The sequence below is a fragment of the Tachypleus tridentatus genome, chromosome 6 (genome assembly GCF_004210375.1).
Source record: "Tachypleus tridentatus isolate NWPU-2018 chromosome 6, ASM421037v1, whole genome shotgun sequence".
Classification (NCBI taxonomy): domain Eukaryota; kingdom Metazoa; phylum Arthropoda; class Merostomata; order Xiphosura; family Limulidae; genus Tachypleus; species Tachypleus tridentatus.
The window spans coordinates 15,205,350-15,231,891 of record NC_134830.1 but is presented as its reverse complement, the minus strand read 5'-3'; the positions used below and the strand labels follow the sequence as shown (position 1 = coordinate 15,231,891).

Genomic DNA, 26,542 nt, shown 5'->3' with positions numbered 1-26,542 from the left:
ATCGACTTAGTAATGTCTTGTATATGTACAGTCAAGACAAGTCAAGCTCGGTATATATATATATATCAATGGGAGAAACACAAATACCAAATGTTTTCTCAAAAAATAAATATACGTATATGCACACACATACATACAGTCCAATCGTTTAAAGACTATGCGAAAGTTCAATGATCTAATATGAAATTTAAACAACAATTACGAAAAATCGTATTGCAATTATACAAAAAATCTGATCACTTCTTGTATGGGCCAAATATATTTATTTTGTTATTTTGATCTTAAAGCGAAACAAATATTTTGGTAATGAATGAATTTTGCAGATTAAAAAAAACGTGATTTTTTTAAATGAAAAGAATATGGATGCTCTAGGTTCATCTTATTGTTTATTGTTTGTAAGTAAACTGTGAATTATTTTCAAGTATTTGGCTTCAAGATGTGACAGAACTGGCTCACAATATTTTCAAATGCTGTTGAGTTCTCTGGCTTGGTTTCAGCAATAGGATTTCTTGAAATATGACATACATTTCTTCGTGGTTAGGTTTGAGGAGTAACAACTGTAATTATTTCTTTGAGTTGATGCCAACACTTACTTTTTAACATAAGCGTTATTGTTATAGTCAGTAGAAGCTATATTGTTTATACGTTTTACGTGGAGGTTCGTAGCACAAATTTGAAAGCTAAAATATAAATATTAAACTAATAGCAAACGTCACATATGAACTGAAAATAAACATGTACTAACATTTTTAATGCTTCCTTATGGCTATACTGATATTCGTTTTTCAAATTAAAAAAGAAGACGAAGCGATTTGCAGGAAGTTGTTTACGCCTTAAAGAAATGTTGACTATAATGTGTTTTATTGTCACAAAAATATCTGAAGATTTGGTTTGATTAGATGTGTTGATAATTAAATACATATATATAACTATATGTTCATTCTCGTGCAATAATCAAATCACTTTCATTTCAAACCACACATTGTACGAGGTAGCTCATAACTCATTATATACAATAATTTATTATAATTATCACTCAAATGTAAATTCAATATATTCTAGAACCTGGTGAAAAATTCTGATATGTAAACAAATAACCAACGGTATACAGCAAACTGAATAGGACGTTTGGGGCAGAAATATCCAGGGAGCAAACCAGACACATATAAAAGTAGATGAAAAGATAAAAAGCCAAGGAAGAATGAAGTGAAGACAGACCAAGCTAAAAAAGTTAAAGGATAAAACGACAGAAACAGAGAAAATAATATGATATATGCAGAGAGAGAGTGAGAAAATGAAACAAGCAAGAAAAATGAAGACATGGAAATTGGTATAGCTAGAGAGAGACTGACGTATACACGGACAAAGATAGACGATCAGATATACATGTACTTACATAGTCATTTAAGTAAAACATATATACATTAAAACAGTGGTGATTAGCATTCAGATGTATATAAACATTATCATCAGCTCTGATAGACAAATAGATAATGAAAACCGACAACACAGGAGTCAGCCAGCGATGATAGACATATACAAAAGATTAAACATCAGAGTCAGTCAGTCAGATAGAGAGATAGATAAGAAAAACTGATAATGCTATCATTAGCCAATGATGGTATATAGATAAAGAAAAACGATAATTTTATAATTAGCCAGTGAGAGATAGATAAAGAAAGCTGATAAAAAAAGTCAATGGTGGCAGACAGGTAAGGAGAACTAATAACGGTATAGTCAGATAGTTATGATAAACAAGGATGTAAAGAAAAAATAAATAATGAGAAAGGAATGACAGACAAACAGGTGAAGAACAAATAACTTACATATAGAACAGAAATTTAAAATAAATCGATAAAAAGTAATACATAAAGAATGCCAAGAGTATATAACCATATAATTAGGTCAACACGCAACATAAAATTTGAGAATAAAGTGACAGACATCAAAGGTTAAATAGTCAGAAAGACAGACAATGGACAATTACTTTTGCTATATTCCTCCAAAGGAGAATAGTGCAAATATACTTAGAGTAAATGGAATAAATGAAGAGAGCAGTGTAAGCTATTTAAAGACAAAGAAATTATTTGCACTAAAGCAACTATAGTATTTTCTGTTTGGATTTCGTTTATACATATAAATACTGATACAACTGAACCAAGGTTTTAGATACTCAAGAACATAAGACTTTTTTTTCTAAATGGTTCTTTCTGTCTCATGTAACCATAGAGAAATTATTAGCAATTAATCCACCAATCAAAGTCAGTCTTTCGTCTGTGTTAATTCTAACTACCTTTTTAAAATTCTGTCTTATTGTTCTTATAACTGCCTTTTATTTTGTTGTTTCTGGTAGGTGGTTTCCTATCAATTCAGATTGTTTGTTAATTTCATAATGAGAGAAAATATGGCATATACAAAATAATAAAATATATTAAGTCTCAAGAAATGTGTTTATATTTCACAAAGTTCTTGAAATATATTTAGTATTTTAGAAAATCGTTATGATGCAAACGAACTGATTGTGCTGTACTTCGAAAATAAGGACTAGCAGTTGGGTTTATGTGCGCGTAATTCTCTAAAACTATGCGTTTAGAAACTTCTCTTCGGATTTCTAGCTTATGTAGCAATATTTCTTAGAGCTCACACAAGGGGTTTACAATGAGGCGGTGGAGAGGGAAGTAATTTGCTGGATTTATAACGAATGTAAACTTGTCATACAGTATCTTACGTTTAGTGTTAGTTTAAATGGCTCTTTAGACAAGAGAGGCGAGTAGTATTTATTGAGACAAAATTGTTTGGCTGTGGAATCGTAACATTAGAAGCAAGTGGACATTAATTTGTAAGGAAGAAATCAAGCTTCCAAAATCCACTTCATGGATTTTAAAATTTTTTGTGTTTTTTTGACAGGTAAATTAGTAAAAGCTTACATTCAGTAAAATGTTACGTTATGCGATTATCAAGTAATACCAAGTTTAAAAGCCTTGAGATGTTACTTTAAGGTTTAATTTTTGTAATTGAAAATTCCATGTAATGTAATCTTATTTTAAGAAGGAATAATATGGGTTATTACTTTCTATTTTGTTTATATGTTGCTAGACATCGACTTACATAAGGTGAAGCCATGACTTTGACCTTTAATTAAGTATTCATTTCTATATATGTTTTGAGTGAGAAAATGGCATTTTTTTATATTACTGGCCTTAAAATCTATTCTCGTCTATTAAACAGATGAATTTGGTTTTACTTTTTAGTTCTTTATTCCATATTCACTTTAAAAACAACCATTTAATTAACTGTTTTATCATAAGAGAAGTGTAAATATTTTTGATGTTTCATATTGACAAGTTGTTCTCCAGTCAGTGACACTGAGGTATGTCTGCACACACTTACAGAGATAGAAACCTAGTTTCGATACTTGTGGTGGCCAGAGCACAGATAGCTCACTGTGTAATTTTTATGTTTAGCTACAAACAAAGAAACCAATCAATGAAGAGATTTATTAGTTTTTTTTATGTTATGCTTTATTTGGTTAAAAATCGAAATTTGTGTTTTGATAACCAGAAAATATAGAAACTTACTAGTGAAATATTCATCTTGTATACAAAATAATGTATTAATTTGATTTTTCCACATAAGTAATCTGAAAATAAAATCACATGTAATACGTTTCATAGTTTTTGTATAATAATCTTAATTGTATCATTCAAAGACATTAAAACTTTCCTTTGATGTTCTACGATAAATGTATACATTTAAGTTTTATTTAACAGAAACCAACAGATGACATATATTGAAGTGATGTTAGATCCAATATGCAAGCGGACCAAATTTCAATTTTTCGCGCAACTTACTTAGTTTTGTTTTTATTCCTTGAGTTACACGAAAGTAGCCCCCTTTTTGATAAATAAGTTATTTCGTGCATTTGATTAGTTTATTTAAATTTCATTAAGTGAAAGATATACCATATACTATATATATCATAATAAATATACCATATGCCATAATAAATTTTGCCATTTTACTGTTACTTTTTGAATAATTCTTTCGATTGCAGGAATTATTTTCAGTCTTCTAAGGTTATATAATCTCGTATTTATGTTAAAAGTATTTAAATAACTTAGCTAGTCAGAAATTTGTAACAAGGTGACAAAATGCGTAAGCGGGTTTTAAAAACAATAGCTAATGTGCTCGTTCATGAATACCGATCTTTATAATTTTGGTTACAATCGATTCAGCGGTTCGACAGTCATAAACAGAAACAGACCCTCACACACAGAATTTTGTCAAATTATGATTTAGGAAAACACAGAACACTTGAAGATTGAGGTTTGGCAACTGGGAAGAGATAGCTTCACACCTTCGTTCTTGTGTGAAGATTGAGGTTTGGCAACTGGGAAGAGATAGCTTCACACCTTCGTTCTTGTGTGAAGATTGAGGTTTGGCAACTGGGAAGAGATAGCTTCACACCTTCGTTCTTGTGTCGACATATGTTGAAGGTTTCACAACTTACGTAATTAGTTAACTTCTTACCTAGACTTACATTGAAGACAGAAAATCTGACAACTGACATATTGGTAAATTATTATCTGTTCTTTTCTAAGCATATATTGAAGACTGAGGGTTTAACAAATAGATAACTTATTATCTTTGTTTTTAGTTAGATGTATGGGGAGATTCATGGTTTGACAACTGATATGAGTGAGTAACTTTTTATCTTTCTTCTTGTATGGACATGTGTTGAGGGTTTGACAAATGGTATAGAAAAGAATATTTCATCTCTGTATCGTTCATGAAATTCCTTTTAGATTGTTCACTCATGCGCACTTCACTCACAGGTGTTATAAAAATACTCACTATTAAAAATTACAAGTCCTGTGCCGCTTAAATTTTATAATATTCTATATATTACCAGCTAAGTTACGTAATTTTGTCAGAAAAATGTCATTACAAAAATATTGAATAGATATTTCCTGTTAAATACAAATAAAACGAAATACATGATATATTTTCTGGTCAAGATGAAAATACGTTTTACTGATATGAATAAATGCATCTTATAATAGTGAATTTAGTGTGTGGGTACAAATAAAAACTTTATACCTTTTATTTAGAGGAATTTACAAATGATCTGTTCTTCCTAAAATCATGATTTCTTACAATATTTGCTCAGTAGAACTAGTAGATTCTATGCAAATCATAGTAGGTAGTCATGAAATATGTGATTTAATCATTTGGTGTAAATTACAGATATCTCTAACCATAGTCTGTGATACAATGAAGGCTACATTTTCCGTGGCAAAAAATCCAAACATTAAACAAGGTTTAACTTCTGACGAAAGTAAATACATAAATAATTTATCAATATATATATGTATATATATATATATATATGTATTATAAAATGCATTTTCTATGAGAGAAACTTCAATTATGCAAATATAACTGAAACTTATTGTTTAAAGTAATGTTCACATTATTATCAACAGTGAAAACACGCGTTGTTAAACGTTATATAATATCAATAATCTTATACGATAATCATATTATTTAGTCTTAGTTTTCTTGTTTAACTACGTATTAAATTTGTTCGTGGAATTCTGGTTTATTCTCGATACAGTTAAGTTTGTACTTGCTCTGCGAGCCAGGCGGGGCCTAGTGGTTAGCGTGCTCTGACTTTGTATCCAGAGTGAAAACGCGCTAGATATTTTAGACCGATGGATGTACTATCAGTGTGGTAGTGAAATCCCATTATTTGATCAGATGTGTGCAACGCAGGGTGTTGTTCCCGCTACTCAAACTTTGTGACAGTCATGATCAGACAGCACTTGTGTAACTAAACACGAAATTGTAATACACAGTATAAAGTATTTGCTCTAACTATATTTACTAAATGTCTGTTTCCATTAACATTCCCAAGATGTATATAATCTGTGTACCAGCTCAACCAACACAGTTTTTGAGGTTTTAAAATATCAACCTTTTTTAAGTTGAAGCAGTATATAAAACCTAAAGTCACAACAATTCAAATACCTAGTACTCAGGTATTTTCAGATACTTTCACTTTTCTCAGCTGCTTTAACTACAGATACACGTTTATTTTAGGATATTACGCCTTTAATTACAGCACCGCTACTACTACAATAATCGTGTGGTTTTTCAGTGAGACGTAATGTATAAAGGTTGATAGAAATATGTTTCCTTGTAAGACGATTATTCCACAGATAACTCAATACTGCATACCACTTAATTTAATAGTGTTATATCTGTTTTTGATAATATATAAATCCAATTTGTACATAAAACACTCACAAGACAAACAATATAACTTCTACAATGTAAACAACCTCTATCAGAAACATTTAAAATAAATATTTCTTTTGTTTCAAACACATGCCGCATAATTTGGTTTTAGGAAATAATCATGTATGATTTGAAAATAACTTCAGGTATTTCCTATCCAGATCAGGTACAAATTAATTTATATATTTTCAATTATATTTGGATACTAAACTAAATTTATTTCAGAATTTACAGATTATTTCATTCTACTATAATTTGGATATTACGTAAAAATACTTATTTAACATATATTTAAATCCATAATAACTATCACTTTTTAGTGAGTATCTAACACAGACTAAACAGTTATACTGTTTATGTACAAAGTCCTTTAATTGCACAGATATATATATGTGTAATAACATCTAAGTAAGTTCATATCTTTGTTTTCCATTCGTTTGTTCGTGATGGAGAAGTGTTGTTCTAATATAACAATTACATATATATAAACCTGAACATCTTGATATTGGGACTTGAAGTGGCTGTATATTTAAAATAAGTTCTATTTACCACTAATGTATATGACTTATATTGTGGCAAAGATTATCTTATTAGGTTTGTCTTATAACCATTTTATACGATTAGTGAAAAATAACAAACTTTCTGAATATATTTTGTTCAGAGTTGAGATAATATAATTTTATATTACTAGGTGCTCTGGTAATTCTAAATACTTTATTACCGATTCTAAATGAATTTATTCCTTATCAAAAGCATTAACTGTTGTTTAAATATATATATGTATATATATATATCCTACCTTGAACATGTAATTATTCATATGTTGGTTAATGTTCACTTAAAGAGAGAATGGTGAAGTTTAAAATAATTGAGTAAACAATTCGATGTAATTTTATTTTATTGAAACAAATGCTTTAACTATTAACAATAATTGCTTAACAGTAATAGAACTACTTTGATGATAGAAGTGACTACGCGAATTCTTCTTCCATTACCGAAGTTCTTTCAACAAACTCGACGGAGTCAGGCGGGGAAGACAGTTTTACAGGGTGCACTTCTACCTTGACAAATGATAATCACGAGCAGTTTGAGTTGCTTAGAGAATACCGTTTTACAGGATGGTCTGCTACCTTGACAAATGATAATCACGAGCAGTTTGAGTTGCTTAGAGAATACCGTTTTACAGGATGGTCTGCTACCTTGACAAATGATAATCACGAGCAGTTTGAGTTGCTTAGAGAATACCGTTTTACAGGATGGTCTGCTACCTTGACAAATGATAATCACGAGCAGTTTGAGTTGCTTAGAGAATACCGTTTTACAGGATGGTCTGCTACCTTGACAAATGATAATTGTGAAGAGTTTGAGTCGTGCAGAGAATAAAGTTTCACAGAGTCGTGCTGTTTTGACGAACAATTATCATGAAAAGTTATGTGATATTTTAAAGTTGGAGAAAGCATTCAGTTAACTTAATATTTTTCGTCAATATTATTAAAACGTGTATTAAGCTATAGCATTATCTATAACATAACAAAGAGAAACGGAAAATATGATATTTAGGTTGAACATAAATTATCTTCAACAGAAAGACATTCAATGTTTATTTAAAAACGTGAAGCTTATTAAGTTCGTTTATTTTGAAAGTGCTAAAGTAAGACTTGTGGAAATTTGCTAATCAATAGCGTAAAACATATTTATTTAATACGTCTGATCTTCTAAACACATGTAGATCCAAGAAGCCTTGATAAAAATGAAAGAGAAACCCTATAACTCGAGCGCTTTCGAAAATTGGACCTTTCTTCTTCAGGGGCAGAATGAAATTGTAACATGTCTGAAACTGTAACAAGATAGGTTGCTAAGAGTTACATACGAGTTACGTGTATTTTTCTTCTCGATCTAAGTTACAATAGCCTAAGTGTGTTAGCTAGTGTTTCACGTCTTACATAACACGAAACGGTTGGTAGATATAGGGAAATCAGCCAGCTATTGGATGTTAACTAGTGTTTCACGTCTTACATAACACGAAACGGTTGGTAGATATAGGGAAATCAGCCAGCTATTGGATGTTAACTAGTGTTTCACGTCTTACATAACACGAAACGGTTGGTAGATATAGGGAAATCAGCCAGCTATTGGATGTTAACTAGTGTTTCACGTCTTACATAACACGAAACGGTTGGTAGATATATGGAAATCAGCCAGCTATTGGATGTTAACTAGTGTTTCACGTCTTACATAACACGAAACGGTTGGTAGATATATGGAAATCAGCCAGCTATTGGATGTTAACTAGTGTTTCACGTCTTACATAACACGAAACGGTTGGTAGATATACGGAAATCAGCCAGCTATTGGATGTTAGCTAGTGTTTCACGTCTTACATAACACGAAACGGTTGGTAGATATAGGGAAATCAGCCAGCTATTGGATGTTAACTAGTGTTTCACGTCTTACATAACACGAAACGGTTGGTAGATATATGGAAATCAGCCAGCTATTGGATGTTAACTAGTGTTTCACGTCTTACATAACACGAAACGGTTGGTAGATATATGGAAATCAGCCAGCTATTGGATGTTAACTAGTGTTTCACGTCTTACATAACACGAAACGGTTGGTAGATATACGGAAATCAGCCAGCTATTGGATGTTAGCTAGTGTTTCACGTCTTACATAACACGAAACGGTTGGTAGATATAGGGAAATCAGCCAGCTATTGGATGTTAGCTAGTGTTTCACGTCTTACATAACACGAAACGGTTGGTAGATATAGGGAAATCAGCCAGCTATTGGATGTTAACTAGTGTTTCACGTCTTACATAACACGAAACGGTTGGTAGATATATGGAAATCAGCCAGCTATTGGATGTTAACTAGTGTTTCACGTCTTACATAACACGAAACGGTTGGTAGATATATGGAAATCAGCCAGCTATTGGATGTTAACTAGTGTTTCACGTCTTACATAACACGAAACGGTTGGTAGATATATGGAAATCAGCCAGCTATTGTCGTTTCAAAAACCTTTTATCGTAGTTATGCACAATCGCTTATTTTTCATCAAAGTACCCTTTTTCATACTTACGTTTAAGGCTGTACATTAACATGGCTACATTCAATCCACTAAATACCTATTCACAAAATTTCACGAATTTTAGTTTACAATAGGACTTCTGTAGAAAGTTTGTCCGCCTGCGAAAGCAACTGACTGAACTTGCTCCGTAATGGCGTTAAATCTTTCCGTATAGAAGTGTTAGAAAAAGTATAACAACGTTTGGAGTACGTTAAGACCCTGGATTCTGAAATACAAATTGTTCAGATACACATACGTTAATACCTTCACGCTTTCTTTGACGGAGGTTCTTCCAAAGTTTGAGCCTTTTCCTGGTTCTTTCCGTTCTGCTGGCAAGAGACATGCCTAGATCTCCGCCTGTTTACCTCTTCTTCCGGCGCTGACTGGGTCTTGCAGTGCAGGGGTGGAGCGCTAGGCCTAGCTGTCTGCATAAGTAAGCACGATGGCGGGTCACGTGCTCGATGTTGACCAGGCAGTGAAGAACGGCCTGTCAGGCAACTGGTGACACACTTGGCTTTTCTGGCAAGAGATCGTGGAGCACTTAGCCAAATTAAACCACGGAGGTGACTTGGTTCCGGGGACAAAATACCTTCATCCTTCCCGACAAGACGGCACGTCGACACTCGCGCATATCTGCGGCAAAAGGACGGGCAGTGGCCGGCATGTCCACCATGGTCCGTGCGGCTGCAGTTACCGACGCTACCACGCCAAATCCAGACGTTCTACTGGCCCTACTCTCTCGGAACAAGGCTTTAGAAGGTTTGCCAATTCCAATTTCCTCTCATTCGGTTTTTAATTAACTTTTCCCACCATTTTTCGTGAGAACAGATCTGTTCCGCGAGGGCTCGCAGCAGCCCTAGCTCGTGCCCCGCCAACAGCCACTCAACCAAATTGGAAACGCTTATTACGGGCAGGCTGATCAAATTAGCGATCTATTGGAGGCATGTCCGGATATTAAAGTACGCCAGCAATGATGGAATGACGACACGATTGTTCCTATGCACTACAATTACGGCAAATTGTAAACACCCGCCTTCTGTATTTCATATTATGAAACCTACATGAAGCGCGTCGCGTCTGATATTCAATTTTCTTGAGAAACGGCCGCCTCACCCTTATTTGTCCTGCAGCGCCTAGAATTAGTTCTTTTCATTCAGAAGTGAGATTGTGAAGTAAGAAAGCAGTCATGTTATTTACGTCGTCACAGGCAAGCTCACTCTTTGTAGTTAGCTATAAGTGTATTCAGAACTCTATGTATTTGTGAAAATTCAATACGGACTAAATTATAAACAACTAAACCAGGTTGTTACTTCTTTTCTATAGAAAAGGAGTCAACAAGAATTAGCGCTGGCGCAGCCTTAAGGTAAATATTGGCTTACCCTTTTATAACATTGTTTGGCTCTGTCATGTATATACTTACATATTTCTGTGTAAGTCATATATACATATACGAATATTTGTTATACTTATTGTGAGGTTGTTTACTTTTAGCTACACGAACCTTCCATTAAACGTTTGAGAAACAATATATGTTATGTTTTTATAGACCATTAACGTTGATATTTATGAAACTGACTCTTGCGACAAATGTACGATATGTCGGTCGAATTGATCTATATTTCATTTGTATGGGATTTCTTTTTCTAATTTTTAGTTTACTTTTTTATAGAACAAGAATGATATTTCTAGAGGCCGACTGTATAAGCTAAGATAACAAAAATAACCAAATCCATTAAACATTTATTGTAGGACAAAATCCTAACAAAATGTTATGCAGATGGAGGTTAGGAGTTCGTTTACAATGTTTGTATGTTTGGGCATTTCCTGTTTGTTCACTGTATTTATCTGTTCAGGCTTTACTTCGTACGTGTATTAAGCCTTGTTTCTATTTCATCCCGATAAACCCCAGCTAATAAAGGATAACCTTGGGTGGTATTTTTGCAGCATTAAGTTGACTATCATTTAAACTTAAGCTGGTAGTTATATGTTTTAAAGCAATTTATGTAAGCATATTTTTTTTACCGATGAAAATATTTGTTAATTCACTCACAATTAAGATGATTTTTAAAATGCATGAAATATTCTAAAATAAATTACGAGAGCTCCCATAAAATTAAGGTAATGGAGAACTGTAAATAAACAACGTGCAGTGTGCTTCATTCTGTGAAAAATGTTGTAAGAACATATATATAATTTTTCATCAGTGATATAAGATAGGAATCAGAACATGCTTCGATAAAACTGTATTATAGTTATTAAATAAAAGTCACGCTTTAACAATAAAATTATGAGTTAAAATGTAATAGCTTAACTTGTACCAAATTTTAAGGTAAGATTATTGTAACTTTTACTGACATTTACTCTGAGGTAGTGAGCTAATAATGTGAACACTTTTTAATTAGTCTTTATCGATAGTAATTTACACTTTGGATAGGAATGTGTTGTATTACTATTAATTAATTACTTATATTAATTCTAAATCAAAGTTTATAAATTGAAACTAAAAAAATAATGTTGCTTTTATTTACGTGTACTGTGAGATATTTAGAGATTTAGCCAAGAATATGGCGGGTGTTTTATTGAGGGGTTTGAGTTAAGAATATTATGGCTTTAGTATTCTCGGATAACTCACTGGGTGAGGGTTAATTAATCTGTAGCACTAGGCTAAACATTTAAGGTAATAATAGATATTTTTTTCTTATTATGGTCCTATAGAGCAAATTTTTTGAGCTAATGCTGTATATCTCTTATTAGTATTATCTTACATAGTTAAAAGTTTGAGTTAATGTCGTATATCTTAATATTGTGGCTCTATAGAGTTTAAACTCTGAGATAACGACCTATAAATTGTATTTCTGGTCCTATTCTGAGTTTCAGCTAAGATGTGATATATACACTTTATCAAGACGTAGTTTGGTAATTCAGTGTTCCATTCATTATTATAATTGTTTTTTTTCCTTTATATTGTTAAGTAGTTGTTCGTGGTGTGAGAGAACATTTATTTATTTTTTTTTTAATTTCAGCAATAGATATTACAGTGAGAGATACAGTGTCGGGAATAACACATCTAAAACTATGATCTTATTTGATGTTTTACAGGAGCTGATATAACATCACATACTAAGTTTTGATAAACTGAGTAGTATATACGATAAGACAACTGCGATTAAATTCTTGTTAGACATTTTTCATCTACTGATGTAACAATATGTGTCTTTTGAGGTCTATTTTATTAATCTATACAGTGTTTGAAAAACCCAACTATACTAAGCTCTTGTTACATGTTTCAGCTACTGGTACGATAGTCCGTGTGTTACTACGCTATACAGTGTTTGAAAAACCCAACTATAATAAGCTCTTGTTACATGTTTCAGCTACTGGTACGATAGTCCGTGTGTTACTACGCTATACAGTGTTTGAAAAACTCAACTATAATAAGCTCTTGTTACATGTTTCAGCTACTGGTACGATAGTCCGTGTGTTACTACGCTATACAGTGTTTGAAAAACCCAACTATAATAAGCTCTTGTTACATGTTTCAGCTACTGGTACGATAGTCCGTGTGTTACTACGCCATACAGTGTTTGAAAAACGCAACTATAAATAAGTTATTATACGATTTGCTTCAGCTACTGGTACGATAGTTTATGTTTTGAAGTGTATTTAACTAAGTTATATAATGTTTGAGAAAAGACAACGATAACCAAGTTCATATTTAACTTGTTTCAGCTTCTGATATAACGGCGTATGTTGAGCTGAATTATAGAAATATATTGTTTATGGCAAAATAGGTGCAGCTACCACCTTTCGATGTGTTCTTATATCTGATTGAATATCTTGTTTTAATAATATAATTGAAACATTATACAGACTCAACTTTCAGTATACTTTGTCAAATTGATTTTTTGTATCCAATTTTCAAAGAGAGAGAAAACAGATTAACGTGTTTTGAAACGTCAATCGTTTTATCTTGGAAATAAACTCTCTGCGGTATTGTTTAACAGTTGGTACATTTTTCGTAAACCTATATCTTGATATAGTAAAACAGTGATCTACTTACGTGGATATATCTTATAAAGAAATCGTCTTGGTGCTTTCAAACCATAATGTCACAGATATCACATGTTTGCTATTGGTTAACTTACAATGTGATATCACAAATATCAGTCGGTCACTTTACGATATGATATCACACATGTCAGATACTTTATGTTGGTCAACTTACAATGTGATTTCACAGATATAAGTCGGTCACTTTACGATATGATATCACACATGTCAGATACTTTATGTTGGTCAATTTACAATATGATATCACAGATATCAGATACTTACTGTTGGTTAGCTTACAAGATGGCATTTTACGTATGCAAACAAGAGAATGGTGTCCTTTCATACTTTTATCTGTAGTGAAAACAAACCAAATGGTTTTGGGTATCTGAATTTAATGTGCTATAAGACAAATAATACAAAATATTATGTGATCTACACCTTAAAAACAGAACTTATTGTGTTTCATTTGATGATTAAAAAAATTAAGTTGAGGATTTCGTAAAGAAAACATCTTTTCCCCACTACGTGTTCAAATTAAGATATATATGGCCAACTTTGTGGGGTACGTTGCTTGGATATAGCCTCAAATTATAATGTTATAAGCCCTCTAGCTTATCGCTAAGATAAAGATAAGGTGTTTTCTGTTATATCAGTAACTCAAAGTATTCAGAGCTGTCAAGACGAGTATTGAATCTCAGAGGTGGACTAAGAGCCTGCAAGAATTATTAATACGTTCATATATATACAATTAACAGTATTACAACTTCCTTAGCCGAAACCACATGTTTAATATAACATTTTAATGTGCGTCAAATAATCTAGGTCACGGATCTATGGATTTAAGTTTCGGTGTTGCACAACCTCATCAATATTTCAGGTGTTCTGTTTTCACCAAACCACACTGTTATTTATAATTAGCTTGCTTCCATTTAATCTGCATAGGAGTGAAAGTTTCAATATTTAAGGCGTAACTCATTTAGTTTAGACTTGCTCTTTAATAAACCGAGATTGATTCCACTTTAAATCTGTTTGAACGTATTCCTGCAGTTAACGTATTCCTTTACCTCAAAAAACCAACAAAAAATGTTGTTGACTATATGTCCTTGTATCCTATCTCTTCAAAATTATGAACAATTATCGTGCATAGACCATTTGTTTCTCTGCGCGATTGTTTAAAATCAATGCCCTTGTATCCTATCTCTTTAAAATTATGGGCAATTAGTGTAAATAGACCTTTTGTTCCTTTGCGCAATTGTTCAAAAACAATGTCCTTGTATTCTATCTCTTCAAAATTAGGGACAATTAGCGTAGATAGACTTTTTGCTCCTTTGCGCGATTGTTCAAAAACAAACGAACGCTTTAAGTCTAGAAGTATAATACACACATAATGCGTAAAAATAGCAACATGTATTTGCCGTATTTAATTTGTAATGAATTTAAAGGGCACTTCCTAAGTATATTTTTTTACATTTTTACTGTGTTTTGCGTCTAGACAGAGGTAAAAAAGACAAAGCATTGCCCGCTTCCTATACGCATGCAGAACGTCTATTTAAAATAAGTGTAAAATATAACCGGTATATATATCTTTCTCCTCTGTCTTAACCCTAAAAACGCCACCTCACGAGAGTTCATAAATCCTCCTTTGATTTGATTCTGTCCCATTGTCTCCTTATCTACGTGCAAATTACTCGTTCCGGGAAAGAAATAGAGATGAAGTTTCGCCAAGAACTTGACAAAATGGCGTGTAAATCACATTGGGGAGTTATACGCTCACAGACACGTAAGTTAGCTCTTCGGGGTATACTCAGGCCGCTCGCAACAGGCGTAAAAAGCTACATAGAATTAGTACATTAAAATCAAAAACAGCATTGTACTAATAACACTTCGGTGGTAGTTGTACATGTTTCTAAAGCCTATAAGGTAATCTCAACGGAATGTATCAAAGAAGAATGCTATTAAAATTAAACTCACTATCTAACTGTTTGTTGTCAGTGTTGGCTAGTTACGTTTCTCTGTTTTACAGAATACCGAATAATTGCAGTCAATGAACTATTATCTCAAATTGTATTAATTCAATTATTCATTATAAAAATCTATTGTCTTTAAAATTTTATTAAGAGACTGGTAGGGTGCAATACTTACCAAAACGTGTGTAAAATAGTGTAGTCTACTGCTGGTAATAAAACACCAGATTCTAGCTCTGTGCATCCGTAAACTTTTCATTGGTGCATTGAAGGAAAAGATGAAATAAAACCGAACGTTTTAGGCTAGATAGACAGATTAGTGGACGGACAGACACATAGATATTACAATTTGGTTTCATTTAACCCACTGCTCCAATGAGTCTTTCTTCACCGTAAGACATGAGTCTGTATAATAATTAAATTATTCTGGATAACAACAGGAATAACTTGAATGTCGTTACGTGTGATTATTGTTATATATAAATGCTTATCACGTAAAAGCTGAACACGCTATAGATAGTCTCTCCGTAGACACAAAGTAATTTGTTAAGTTTAAGAAACATTATTTAAAAACTTGTATTTCGTTATCAAAATCCACAAGAAATACAGGGAACATAATCCGAATATAAATAAACCTAAAAATAGCATTTTATAAACTTATATGCTCTTTAAATAATCATAAAACGGTGTTTTTAATAAAGAGATAATTTATATATATATATATTAAATATGGAGATGTTTTGAACGTACATACATATATACACAGATACTTTTGATGGCTAGGAACTCACTTTTTAGAAAATGAAGTTTGTTGCAGACAATTTGAATGGATAATCAAAGAAACTTAATGATAAACATACAACGTTTTTACAAGATGTTTTACCATCTGGTACTTTGAGTTTGTTTCTGTTGTATGTTTGCACAAAACTAAAAAAAGTATTCTTAATTTTGAGCTGTTAAGTCACACAAAAGGCAGCCGGTAAACAGCATCCTTCTCCAACTGTTGGATTAGTTTAGTGCCATTCTTATAACGAATCCGTGGCTCCGAAGCTCGGAGCGCGATTTTACTCTAACGGACGTGAACGCTGGACACTCGGATACAATGTGGCATCTAACCACTAGGCCACTGGTCATTATACTTTAAATACTGAGAGAGGATTTTAACGCATGTGTATAATATAGATACTTGAATACGAAAAAGGGTTACTAATCCAGATTTTTTTTGCTTGTTTGTTTGTTTTGAATTTCGCGCAAAGCAACTCAAGGGGCATCTGAGCTAGCCGTCCCTAATTGAGCAGTGGAAGACTAGAGAGAAGACAGCTAGTCATAATCACCCACCGCCAACTCTTGAACCACTCTTTTACCAACAAATAGTGAGATTGATCGTCACATTATAGTGCTCCCTACGGCTGAAACAGCGAGCATGTATGATGTGACGGGGATTCGGATCCGTGACCCTCAGATTACGAATCGAGTATGTTAACCATCTGGCCATGCCAGCCTACTAATATAGAAGCTTTGATAAGCAATGTGTTATTAAATATTCCGTAGTATTTAAGACGATGAATCATTCTGTTTCGGTTTCATCTATCGAAGGTCAACAGCAACTTGATGTTGACTCATTCAAATAAAAATAAATGGCTATTTGATATAACAGTTCGGTAGCAATAATTGTATAAGGTATACTTAAAGCTATAATAGTGATATTAAAACATATGTTTTGACTGCTCATACTTTTAAAATACTTTAACTAGTCATTTATAAACAAGTGATCATTTAATATTATTATTATGGTATTTAGTAAAACAACTACGTTAATAATAGCTAAAATGACCAAATAAATCATAACCAAGGTTAAATATTTCATTGTATAAATTCGTTGTACAAGCGAAATGTTACTGATAAAATGTCTAGAGCCTCGAACAAACATCTAAAACTATGAAAATGATAAGAAATAGTCCATATTAATATGACTTATTCCGTGAATATTTGTGACATATAAACTGTTCCGATCTATTTAAGTAGTTGATAGTACCTTAAAAACTGCTTTTATTTTATTCACATGTTTGTGTTTTGAAACATGATATAGAGATCTGTTACATAGAGGCATATTCAGAAAAAAAACAACACAATAGAAAGAATATAATTAAAAGTAAGTGTTAATATATTGTGAATATAATGGATGATTATAGTACAAATCATACGCTTGTGTTTAATATGGATAAAATTTCAGACGTTCTGGAACGCTATCCTATAAAGTATTCATTTTCCTCAAAAATAGTTCTAAATGAACTGGGAAATAATTACCACTCTAAATACACGTAAGTAAAGAATGTGTTACGAAACCATCTCTTTTCTTCTCCCAAAACTATTTATACATCAGTAATGCTGTGTAACGCAGTTTGAGTTAAACCCATTAGCTGGTAATGGCTAAATGGTTTTTGTATAGAACGTTCAGCTATATAAAGAAAAACATTGTTAGAAATACACACCAGTCACCGTGAGATCAAGTTGAAAATTTGATTGTTTGCGAAGGCAGTAGATGCATTCCCACTGCTTGAAGATGAACAGCAATGGACGACCATTTTCACCCCGCTCCTTTTAAAAATATTAACATACAAGTCCAAAGCACCTTGTTTGTAACGTCACACATACCACATGCTCTCTTTTGGCGTGATTGGCTAATAAATTGTACGTATCCAGAGTGTTACTGATTACTGAACAAATGTTGAGATGTCCAATATATTAAATATTTTCGCTTCATGTTTTTCATATTGTAAATTTTCATCATTTGATAACCTTTTCGTTTATTTATTATCACATTTGTAATACGTTTGAATGTTTGTTATTACGACGATTAATATCCGAAGTTTTTTCTGAGGGCTCTTGTAACAACAAGTAAACTCAATTAAAGTGTTTTTGTAATCACAAGTAAACTCATTTTAATTGTTTTTGTAACAACAAGTAAACTTATTTTATTCCATAGATCAATCTTTTCTCCTAACGAATATCTAAATTTACACGAACTTTTACGTACAGAAAATTTCATGTAATGAATCATCATGAAACATTAACACGTAACGCGAAACGCTGAATGCGAGTAGTTCTGGTAAAACAAGGTTAATAAACTACCACGTACATTTAAAACGTTCTGTTATTTGTCAGAACGAATTTGCTGAATTATTGGTTTCATTTAACAACATTTTCTGTTAATAGTGTGGATTTTACTGGACCAATTTATTTTTTATAAACGCTTCTTAAAAATTTAGTTTATGTGGAGACACTTTAATAGCCATTGTGAATCAAAATTGAAATACACCAACAAACATTCCATCTGTGCCAATATAGTTTGGTTTGTTTTGAAATTCGCGCAAAGCTACTGAAGAGCTATCTGCTCTAGCCGTCCTTAATTTAGCAGTGTAAGACGAGAGGGAAGGTAAGCTGGTCATCGCCACCCACCGTCAAATGTTGAGATACTATTTTACCAACGAATAGTGGGATTGACTGTCACATTATAGTGCTCCCACGGGTGGAAGGACGAGCATGTTTGGTGTAACGGGGATTCGAACCCGCGACCCTCTGATTGCAATTCGAGCGTCATAACAACCTAGCCATGCCGGGCCACTTTGAAACTTAATATTTGTTTTTTATTTCATGGCTTCCTCCTTACAGCCATATAGATCGAATGGAAGAGACCAGAAAGGACGTACGTCTCAGTTGAGAGGGTATGCAATTGTGATTATTAACTTAATAATTACTTAAAATTATCTGGTAACCAGACTGCTCCTATACGATTTTACTTATAATTTTTTAAAGTTTTTGTTGTCTTCTAGAGGGAGTTCCTAGAGGGAGTTCAACAGTTTTGGGTTTTGCATTTTGTGTTTTTTCAAGTGTATTTATTAAACTGTGAACATGATTGATTACTTGTACATTATTTTATATTTCTGTTTACCAGCTAATTTATGTTGAAAACTTAAATTGTTAATAATAAAATACTGAACTTTTTAAATTTATAAACTTCGTATGTTACATTGAGGTTTGAAAGTTACCCTTACGGTAATAAAATTTTCATTAGTAAAACATTAGAACATCCTCTTTACCGTCGGAATCAGGGTATATTTACGACATGAGTGAAAAATTCAAAAGTTTTCCTGCCAATATTTCTATATACAGCGCGACAGTTTTAGCAAATTATTATTATGATGAGAAACAATATGGTGTTAAAACGTTTTTTTTTTTTGTACATAACACATTCGTAAAAATAATGTGATTAAACACAAAAATCGTAAACTTACTTCTTAGTAGAAATACTGTAGTGAAACACGATAATCGTGAACGTGCATATTAATAAAGATAATATGATGAAATACGATAATCATTAATATCTTTGTTAGAAGGAATAACGTGTGGAATGAGATAATCGTGAACGTACTTATTAGTAGAGAAAATCTAACGGAACAAGATAATCGTGAACTTGCTAGATAGTAGGGATAATGTGTGGAAGGAAATAATCGTGCTTATTAGTTGAGATAGTGTGATTAAACACGATAAGTGAACTTTCTTCTCCTGAATGAACAAGGATTTTCAACAAACATGGAAAAGTTTCCGGCGTAATAAATATAGCATAAATACCTATCATAAAAATAAATACACATTATATTCTTACGTCACAGTTTCTTCTGGGTATTTTTAAATGTTCTTCGATCCATTTTTCTGGATATGCTACACGTTTTCAGTTGTTGTTTTGTTTTTCCGGACACGTTTTATTTTTGTTGAGATAAAAACCTGGATTTCAGTTCTGGTATTATCTTCTCTTTCCCCATTTAGTTATGTACTATAGCTACCCAGTAAATGTCACTTACGTTTTCAATTCACCCAATTTAGGATTATAAAAGTTCATAATATGATAACATGGGTTTGTTTTATTCTTAAGGCTATTATTTTAGTTCCTTCAAAAGACGTTTCCTATAATAAGATGTAATATAATATGTAATATAATCAAATGTAACAGTCATGCTTGTGATATAAACTGTAAAACAAACCTGCAATGTTATACATCATATAATACGTAAAGACTATCACCTTACACAGTTCTGTACATTTAAAGTCAAAATAGAAAATGTTTTCCAATATCACATAAAACAGTTTGTGTAAATAATTTGGAACTCGGTACACATGTTTATGTAAATAATTTGGAACTCGGTACACGTGTTTATGTATAACAACATTGCGTTATTTAAATAGTCTCAACTATCATATCAATAAAAAGTAAATATATTCAACTAATGTAGCATCGTATTATATGTTTTATTAAAAAAGGTTTATACGGCCAAGTCACAACCAAAGGCCTCTACAAATGGAAAATCAAACAAATATCTCTTAAATATTTACGTGTTCATAGCAAGCAAAGAAACTTTTACTTAGGTCAGATATATAATGTAAAACAAATAGTTATTTTAACATCTATTTCTCATCATAAGTTATTTCTAAATAAGTATCTATAATAACTTTCAGTTGACTCGAATTACTGTTTAATAGAATGCACATCAATTGAAGGCATAATGTTATAATTAGATTCCACTATAGATTAGTATATTAAAACAACAGAAACCGTAATGTATACGCACAGCTGTAAGTATTAGAGCACTGTTATAAAAATTATAACAAGACGTTTGATCAATGTTACGTATATTGTGCATCTATACATGTGCGCTGTTTTACAAATATTGTAAAGTATAGAAGAATCATAATTATTAATAAGCGATAAACTTGAATGTTTGATCCGAAAAATGCATCCTATCAAAACTTTGTATCCACAATTAAATTTTCTGATTACTAAGCAAATTAATATTTAAAAGTTCCGTATAATTTCTGTAATGCCGTATGTTCGATGCAGTTAATAACGTTGGCTGGTAAATATATGATATGCATTGGAACGAGGGTATTCGTACACTTACAATATATGTAGTTTTGTGTTCAATTTTCAATAATTTCGTTGACTTAATGGGATTGTCTGATGACAACCTTTTTGTAATTGGAAAAACTGTGGACGAAATCTAAGCCTAACATTAGTTCTTACGAATTTATGGTTTTGAGTTTATGCCGTAACGTCAAGCACGCATGATAATGGCATATTCAGAATATTAGATTTTGCTGATGTTCATGTAGAGAGGGAAAACTTGAGATTAACGGTAGCGTTAATGGCTGCTATTAGTATTCAAAACCGTGAAGGATTTACGCGCACATTTCAAAATTAAACTTGACGCCACGTATATAATTGTTTCTGCTGCCTATAGAATAGTAAATAAACAAAGTAAAACATAACATTATGATATGATTATTGTTTTTGTTGAGCGTTGAAACAAGAAATTAAGAGTTTGCGGGAAAGATATTTTTGGGCGTCAGTTTTGGCGCAGTAACTTCACTTTCAAGCCCATCATTGTCTGGAGCTTTTAACTTCTCGAAGGGTGGGGCGCTGTTGGGTAACGCCCGTGGTCACGTTTCTCGTGTCTTCTAATCACACAGTTTCGTTCTCCTCCATATTTCATGTACATTTCTCCGCTTTTCCTTTAGCCACGTTACGTAGTAATCTCTCAGGAGACATTGGAGTGGTGTTATCAGTAAGCCTGTGTTGTTTCCTACTGCTCACGTGCGCGCGCGTCGGCATGTCCGCGTAGGCTATGCGTGTGAGCAGGACGATCAAACAGAACAATAAACAGGCTCGTCAGGTGATTGGTTCAGAGCAGAAAGGTCGTAAAGCCGGACACAATCACGCAGAAATGACTCCCAACTCCTTGACTCACGAAAGGATAGAAGGACCAGGCTGAAATCATAAGTTATTTAATTCTCTAGAGAGAGCCGCTTGGAGGAACCTTGGCGTGAATTATGTAAGAGCCTAATCATAGTTATACCTGCTTATGCAGCTGCGTTGCGTGGGTTTAGGTCATAAATGGTTTCAGTAATCAAGCTATCAAGTCGTCTACTTTCTCGACGAAGAAACACCAGGATGATTGTAAAACTCCAGCTGGGCAGTGGCTCTTACACGCGCAGGGCGTTCATTGTCCATAAAATGATTATAAACACAGTTTGTGGGATTATGGCAGACATTTTCCTTTCTGTCTGGCCAGTACATTTACAAAAGTGGAAAACATTAAAACTATTACTCAACACGTGTAAAAATGAGTTAAAGAGTTGAATTTGTATTTCTTATTAAATAAACTCAGTAAAAGAACAAGGAATTGACGGTTATATTTAAAACTAAATATATGTCATTAGGGAAAAAAGCCAAAAAAACAAGACATTACTAGTTAATGCCCGACTCCGACATCATCACCTGATATCTATTTTCATGTATTAGTTTTTATATTGCACCACTATAACATTTTTTTGCAATAAAAAACAATTAAAGTTATGTTTTCAAGAAATAAAATTAAAATGTTCGAGAAGTATTTCAACAGTAAGCTTACCTCATGTTGTTTCTAACTTAAATATCCGTCATATTTCATTTTTACAGAGACTTTATGACTACCTAACTTTGTCGGAAAGATGCTTCTACTGGTAACTTTCACGAGTAATTAGAAAAATCTTGCACTTTTTGTTTGGGGTGAAATAAAAACAATAACATTTTCTATCTATAAATGTTTAGTTTTATATTCCAATAGAGTAGTTTAGCTCTTTGTAAGAGTTATTGTTTCAAGGGAAAAGAAGATTAAGACATTTCATCTATACCGTCAGTTCTTTATAAGATACTCACAAGAGATTATAAAGTTTCATCTATACCGTTAGATCTTTGTAAGATTATAAGATTTCATCTATGTCGTCAGATTTTTATAAGATACTCACAAGAGATTATAAAGTTTCATCTATACCGTTAGATCTTTATAAGATATTTAGAAGAAATTATAAGATTTCACCTATACCATCAGTTCTTTATACGACACACACAAAAACAGTTCCTTCGTTTTCTCCTCTTTAATTTTCTACATTAACTTATGAGTTTTCAGGTCATATGTAAGTAAGCTGATACGATATTAATCAATTTTTACATACTTTTGTGCGCATGTGACACGTCCACTATATATCGCTGAACGTTATTTTCTTGTATACTTTTCTCCAGGCTAAATATATATAAAAAGCTTTCTCTAAGCCTAACTGTAAACTTAATATAACTATGGTCTGAAGTAGTGTTCCTCCTAACTCTTGCTACTGTACTTTTTCATATTAATTTATATCATTCTGAGGAAGTTCGACTGGTAAGAATTTTGTTGTTATAAAACACTTGAGAGTTAATTTGAATACGCTTGTTATTTTATGTACAATAGTTCTTTTCAAAGTGTTCGTCAACATTTGGTTTAGAGGGTAAACAATATTCACTAAGGTTATGGACAAGACTTTCCTCACGGAAGGAATCAAACAATATTTATACTGAGTAAATATTTAAACGCCGAGAAAACTGGCGAACTCCACCAAACAGACTTTACATCTCATCAGAGGAAAATCTCACGTTACTGGGAGTTTACCTCATATTGTTAAATAATAAAAAATTGATACAGGTCTTCTTTTAAAACAATAAGTTTTTATATCTTAGAACATTCGGAAATAAGCCAGAATAAGCAAACTATATGTACTGAAATATCTAAACTTACAATATTTTAAAATTATTGACAGTATATTATTTTATTTTTGTGTTTCTGAAGTACAAATATATTAAAAAGTAATATATATATATATATATATTCGATGGCATATTATTTTTTTCAATTTCTATTCTTCTTTTCACAAATTCAAAACGTTTTTTTTCGTTTCTGGAACTTTTCTGTAACGTAAAGTTGTTTAAAATTTCTTTAGATTTCCTTGACTTTATTTTACGGCCCGGCATGGCCTGGTGGGCTAAGGTTTTCGACTAGTAATCTGAGAATTGCGGGTTCGAATCCCCGTTGCAACAAACATGCTCACCCTTTCAGCCGTAGGGGCGTTATAATGTTATAATATCAATCCCACTATTCGTTGGTAAAAGAGTAGCCAAAGAGTTGGCGGTGGGTGGTGATGACTAGCTGCCTTCCCTCTAGTCTTACACTGCTAAATTAGTGACGGCTAGCGCAGATAGCCCTCATATAACTTTGCGCGAAGCTCAAAAACAAACAAACTTTTTTATGTTTTGTATGGTTGTAAAAACGCTCAAACATTACTTTAGGGTTAACTCTCCTGCAGAGTTTCTCTGATAATTTTTGAGATTGGTTCGCTCTTTATTGTAGTTTGTATTACTCTATGTGATTGTAATAACGTTAAAATGTTTAGTTTTAAAGGAAGTTTTCCCAACGTTTCGATTTACTCTACTTTTGTATGTGTTTTCAGCTGGTTATGATAACTTTAGACGTTTGTGTAATTATCCTGTAATTTTCCTCTGATGTTATAACGTTTCTTTAGGTTTTCTTTGGTGCTTGTAGCTGCTTGTGTTCGCGATAAACGTTTGTTTAGCTTTCCTGGAAATTTTATCAGATCTGACGAAATGTTCCAGGTTTGTTAAACGCTTTTGTGCTTGCATATGGTTGTAATGATAACCAAGCATTTGTTTAGCTGTATTGAAAATTTTATCAAAATATAAAGGCGTTAATGTACATTTCCTTGTTTTTTTGTGAATGAATGTAGCTGGTTGTGATAATTTTAGACGTTTGTTTAGTATTCCAAAAAAAATTATTTTGATAAGACAACGTTTGCTTAGCTTTCTTCGAAGTTTTAATGCTTGTGTGTGCTCGTAATAATGTTCTGAAGATTTTATCTAATGTGTAAACATTTGTTTAGATTTCCTTGACTTAACTAGTTGTGACAACTAGAGGCGTTTGTTTAGATTTCCTGAACATTTTCTCTGATTTATCAACCTTTGTTTAGATTTCTTTGAGGTGTTGTATTTACAGCTTGTTATGATAATCTTATCTATACTAACTAAAGGCTCTTATTCTTATTATGAAATATTTAAGTAGCCTTCTAGAAGTAACATTTTCTGACACTACATTTTTATGTCTTATTAATCTCTTCCTCTCTGTTTTCTCTTTCTATTTTTCATTTTTAGCTCAGGAGAAAATTCTATGAAAAACTTAGTATGTGTAAATAAAATATTTCTAGAAAAGACTTTTGTGGAAAGCACAAAATAAAAGGCATAATTTTTAAATTTCATTGAAAATCCTTTCACGGTTAGAGAGTCCCACATTTTCTGGTATTACATGTAATCAAAGTTTCGACTCGACTTCAGTTCATCAATAAAAGTGACTAATATTTGCTAAATGTTTGTTAGTCAAAAAAAGTTTGCAAATTTCACTTATCGAGATACGTCGGAGGCAGTTTTTAGTATTTTTTTTCTTCTATAAAGTAAAATTTGTTTCCAGTTTACACTATCAAACATATTATATACCTATGTTCTAAGTTGTATGCTAACTTGGAACACACAAGTGGCACAACGGTATGTTTGCACTTACACTGCTAGAAACCTGTTTTTGATACCGGTGGTGAGCAGAGCACAACCAGCTCATTGTGAAGCTTTGTGCTGAACTATAAACAAATAAACAAGTTAATGTGGACAGAAATTCATCAAATTATGTTTGCGTTATTGAGAGATAAACAGAAAGACAAAAAGAATCAAACAGAAAATTTCCTAAGTTTCATCGGCGACTTAATATGATGCTATATGTTTGATACTCTGGCCTTATAATCACGGTTTTTATATTTATTTTCGCCATTACGTTGCTTATATTCTGTATATTAACCTTTAAGTCATCTTAAATGCGCCCACAAAGTCTAAGCCACAGGCTTACTATGTTGTAACATTTGTCTTGTATATTATATAAAGTGTAACATATTTTTATTTCTTTTATCATAGCAAAATAGTGCTTGGATGACCTAGGTAACTAAGTGATGTTTTGAACTAAACATAAGTTATATCACTGAAGCAAGTTATCAAGAAACACATGGCTTATATCTGTGTGAAAGTACATAAAATATTGAACATGACAAATAATGGAAATAAACACTTTATGGTTGTGAAGTGGCTGAAACAGATGGATGTTCTAAAGAAGATAAAGAAAAATGTGTGACTATACCAGTTTTCGTTTTATATTCTTATTATGTAGGCACATTGAAACCTTTATTATTATATTAG

At 32.4% G+C, this 26,542-nt stretch overlaps 1 protein-coding gene across 3 annotated transcripts in view; it reads left to right on the top strand.

Moving 5' to 3' along the window:
- Positions 1 to 9,859: 9,859 nt before the first annotated feature.
- LOC143251973 (LIM/homeobox protein Lhx3-like) overlaps positions 9,860 to 26,542 on the top strand; it is a 115,137-nt gene continuing 98,454 nt past the window's right edge. For 2 of the 3 annotated variants that reach the window (XM_076503398.1, XM_076503401.1), the window contains exon 1: positions 9,860 to 10,132. In XM_076503398.1, the coding sequence (XP_076359513.1) occupies positions 10,036 to 10,132 (97 nt within the window). In that variant the 5' untranslated portion in view covers positions 9,860 to 10,035. Of the gene's footprint in view, positions 10,133 to 10,247; positions 10,737 to 26,542 lie in introns of those variants that run through there. The other variant, XM_076503403.1, reaches the window with a different exon arrangement.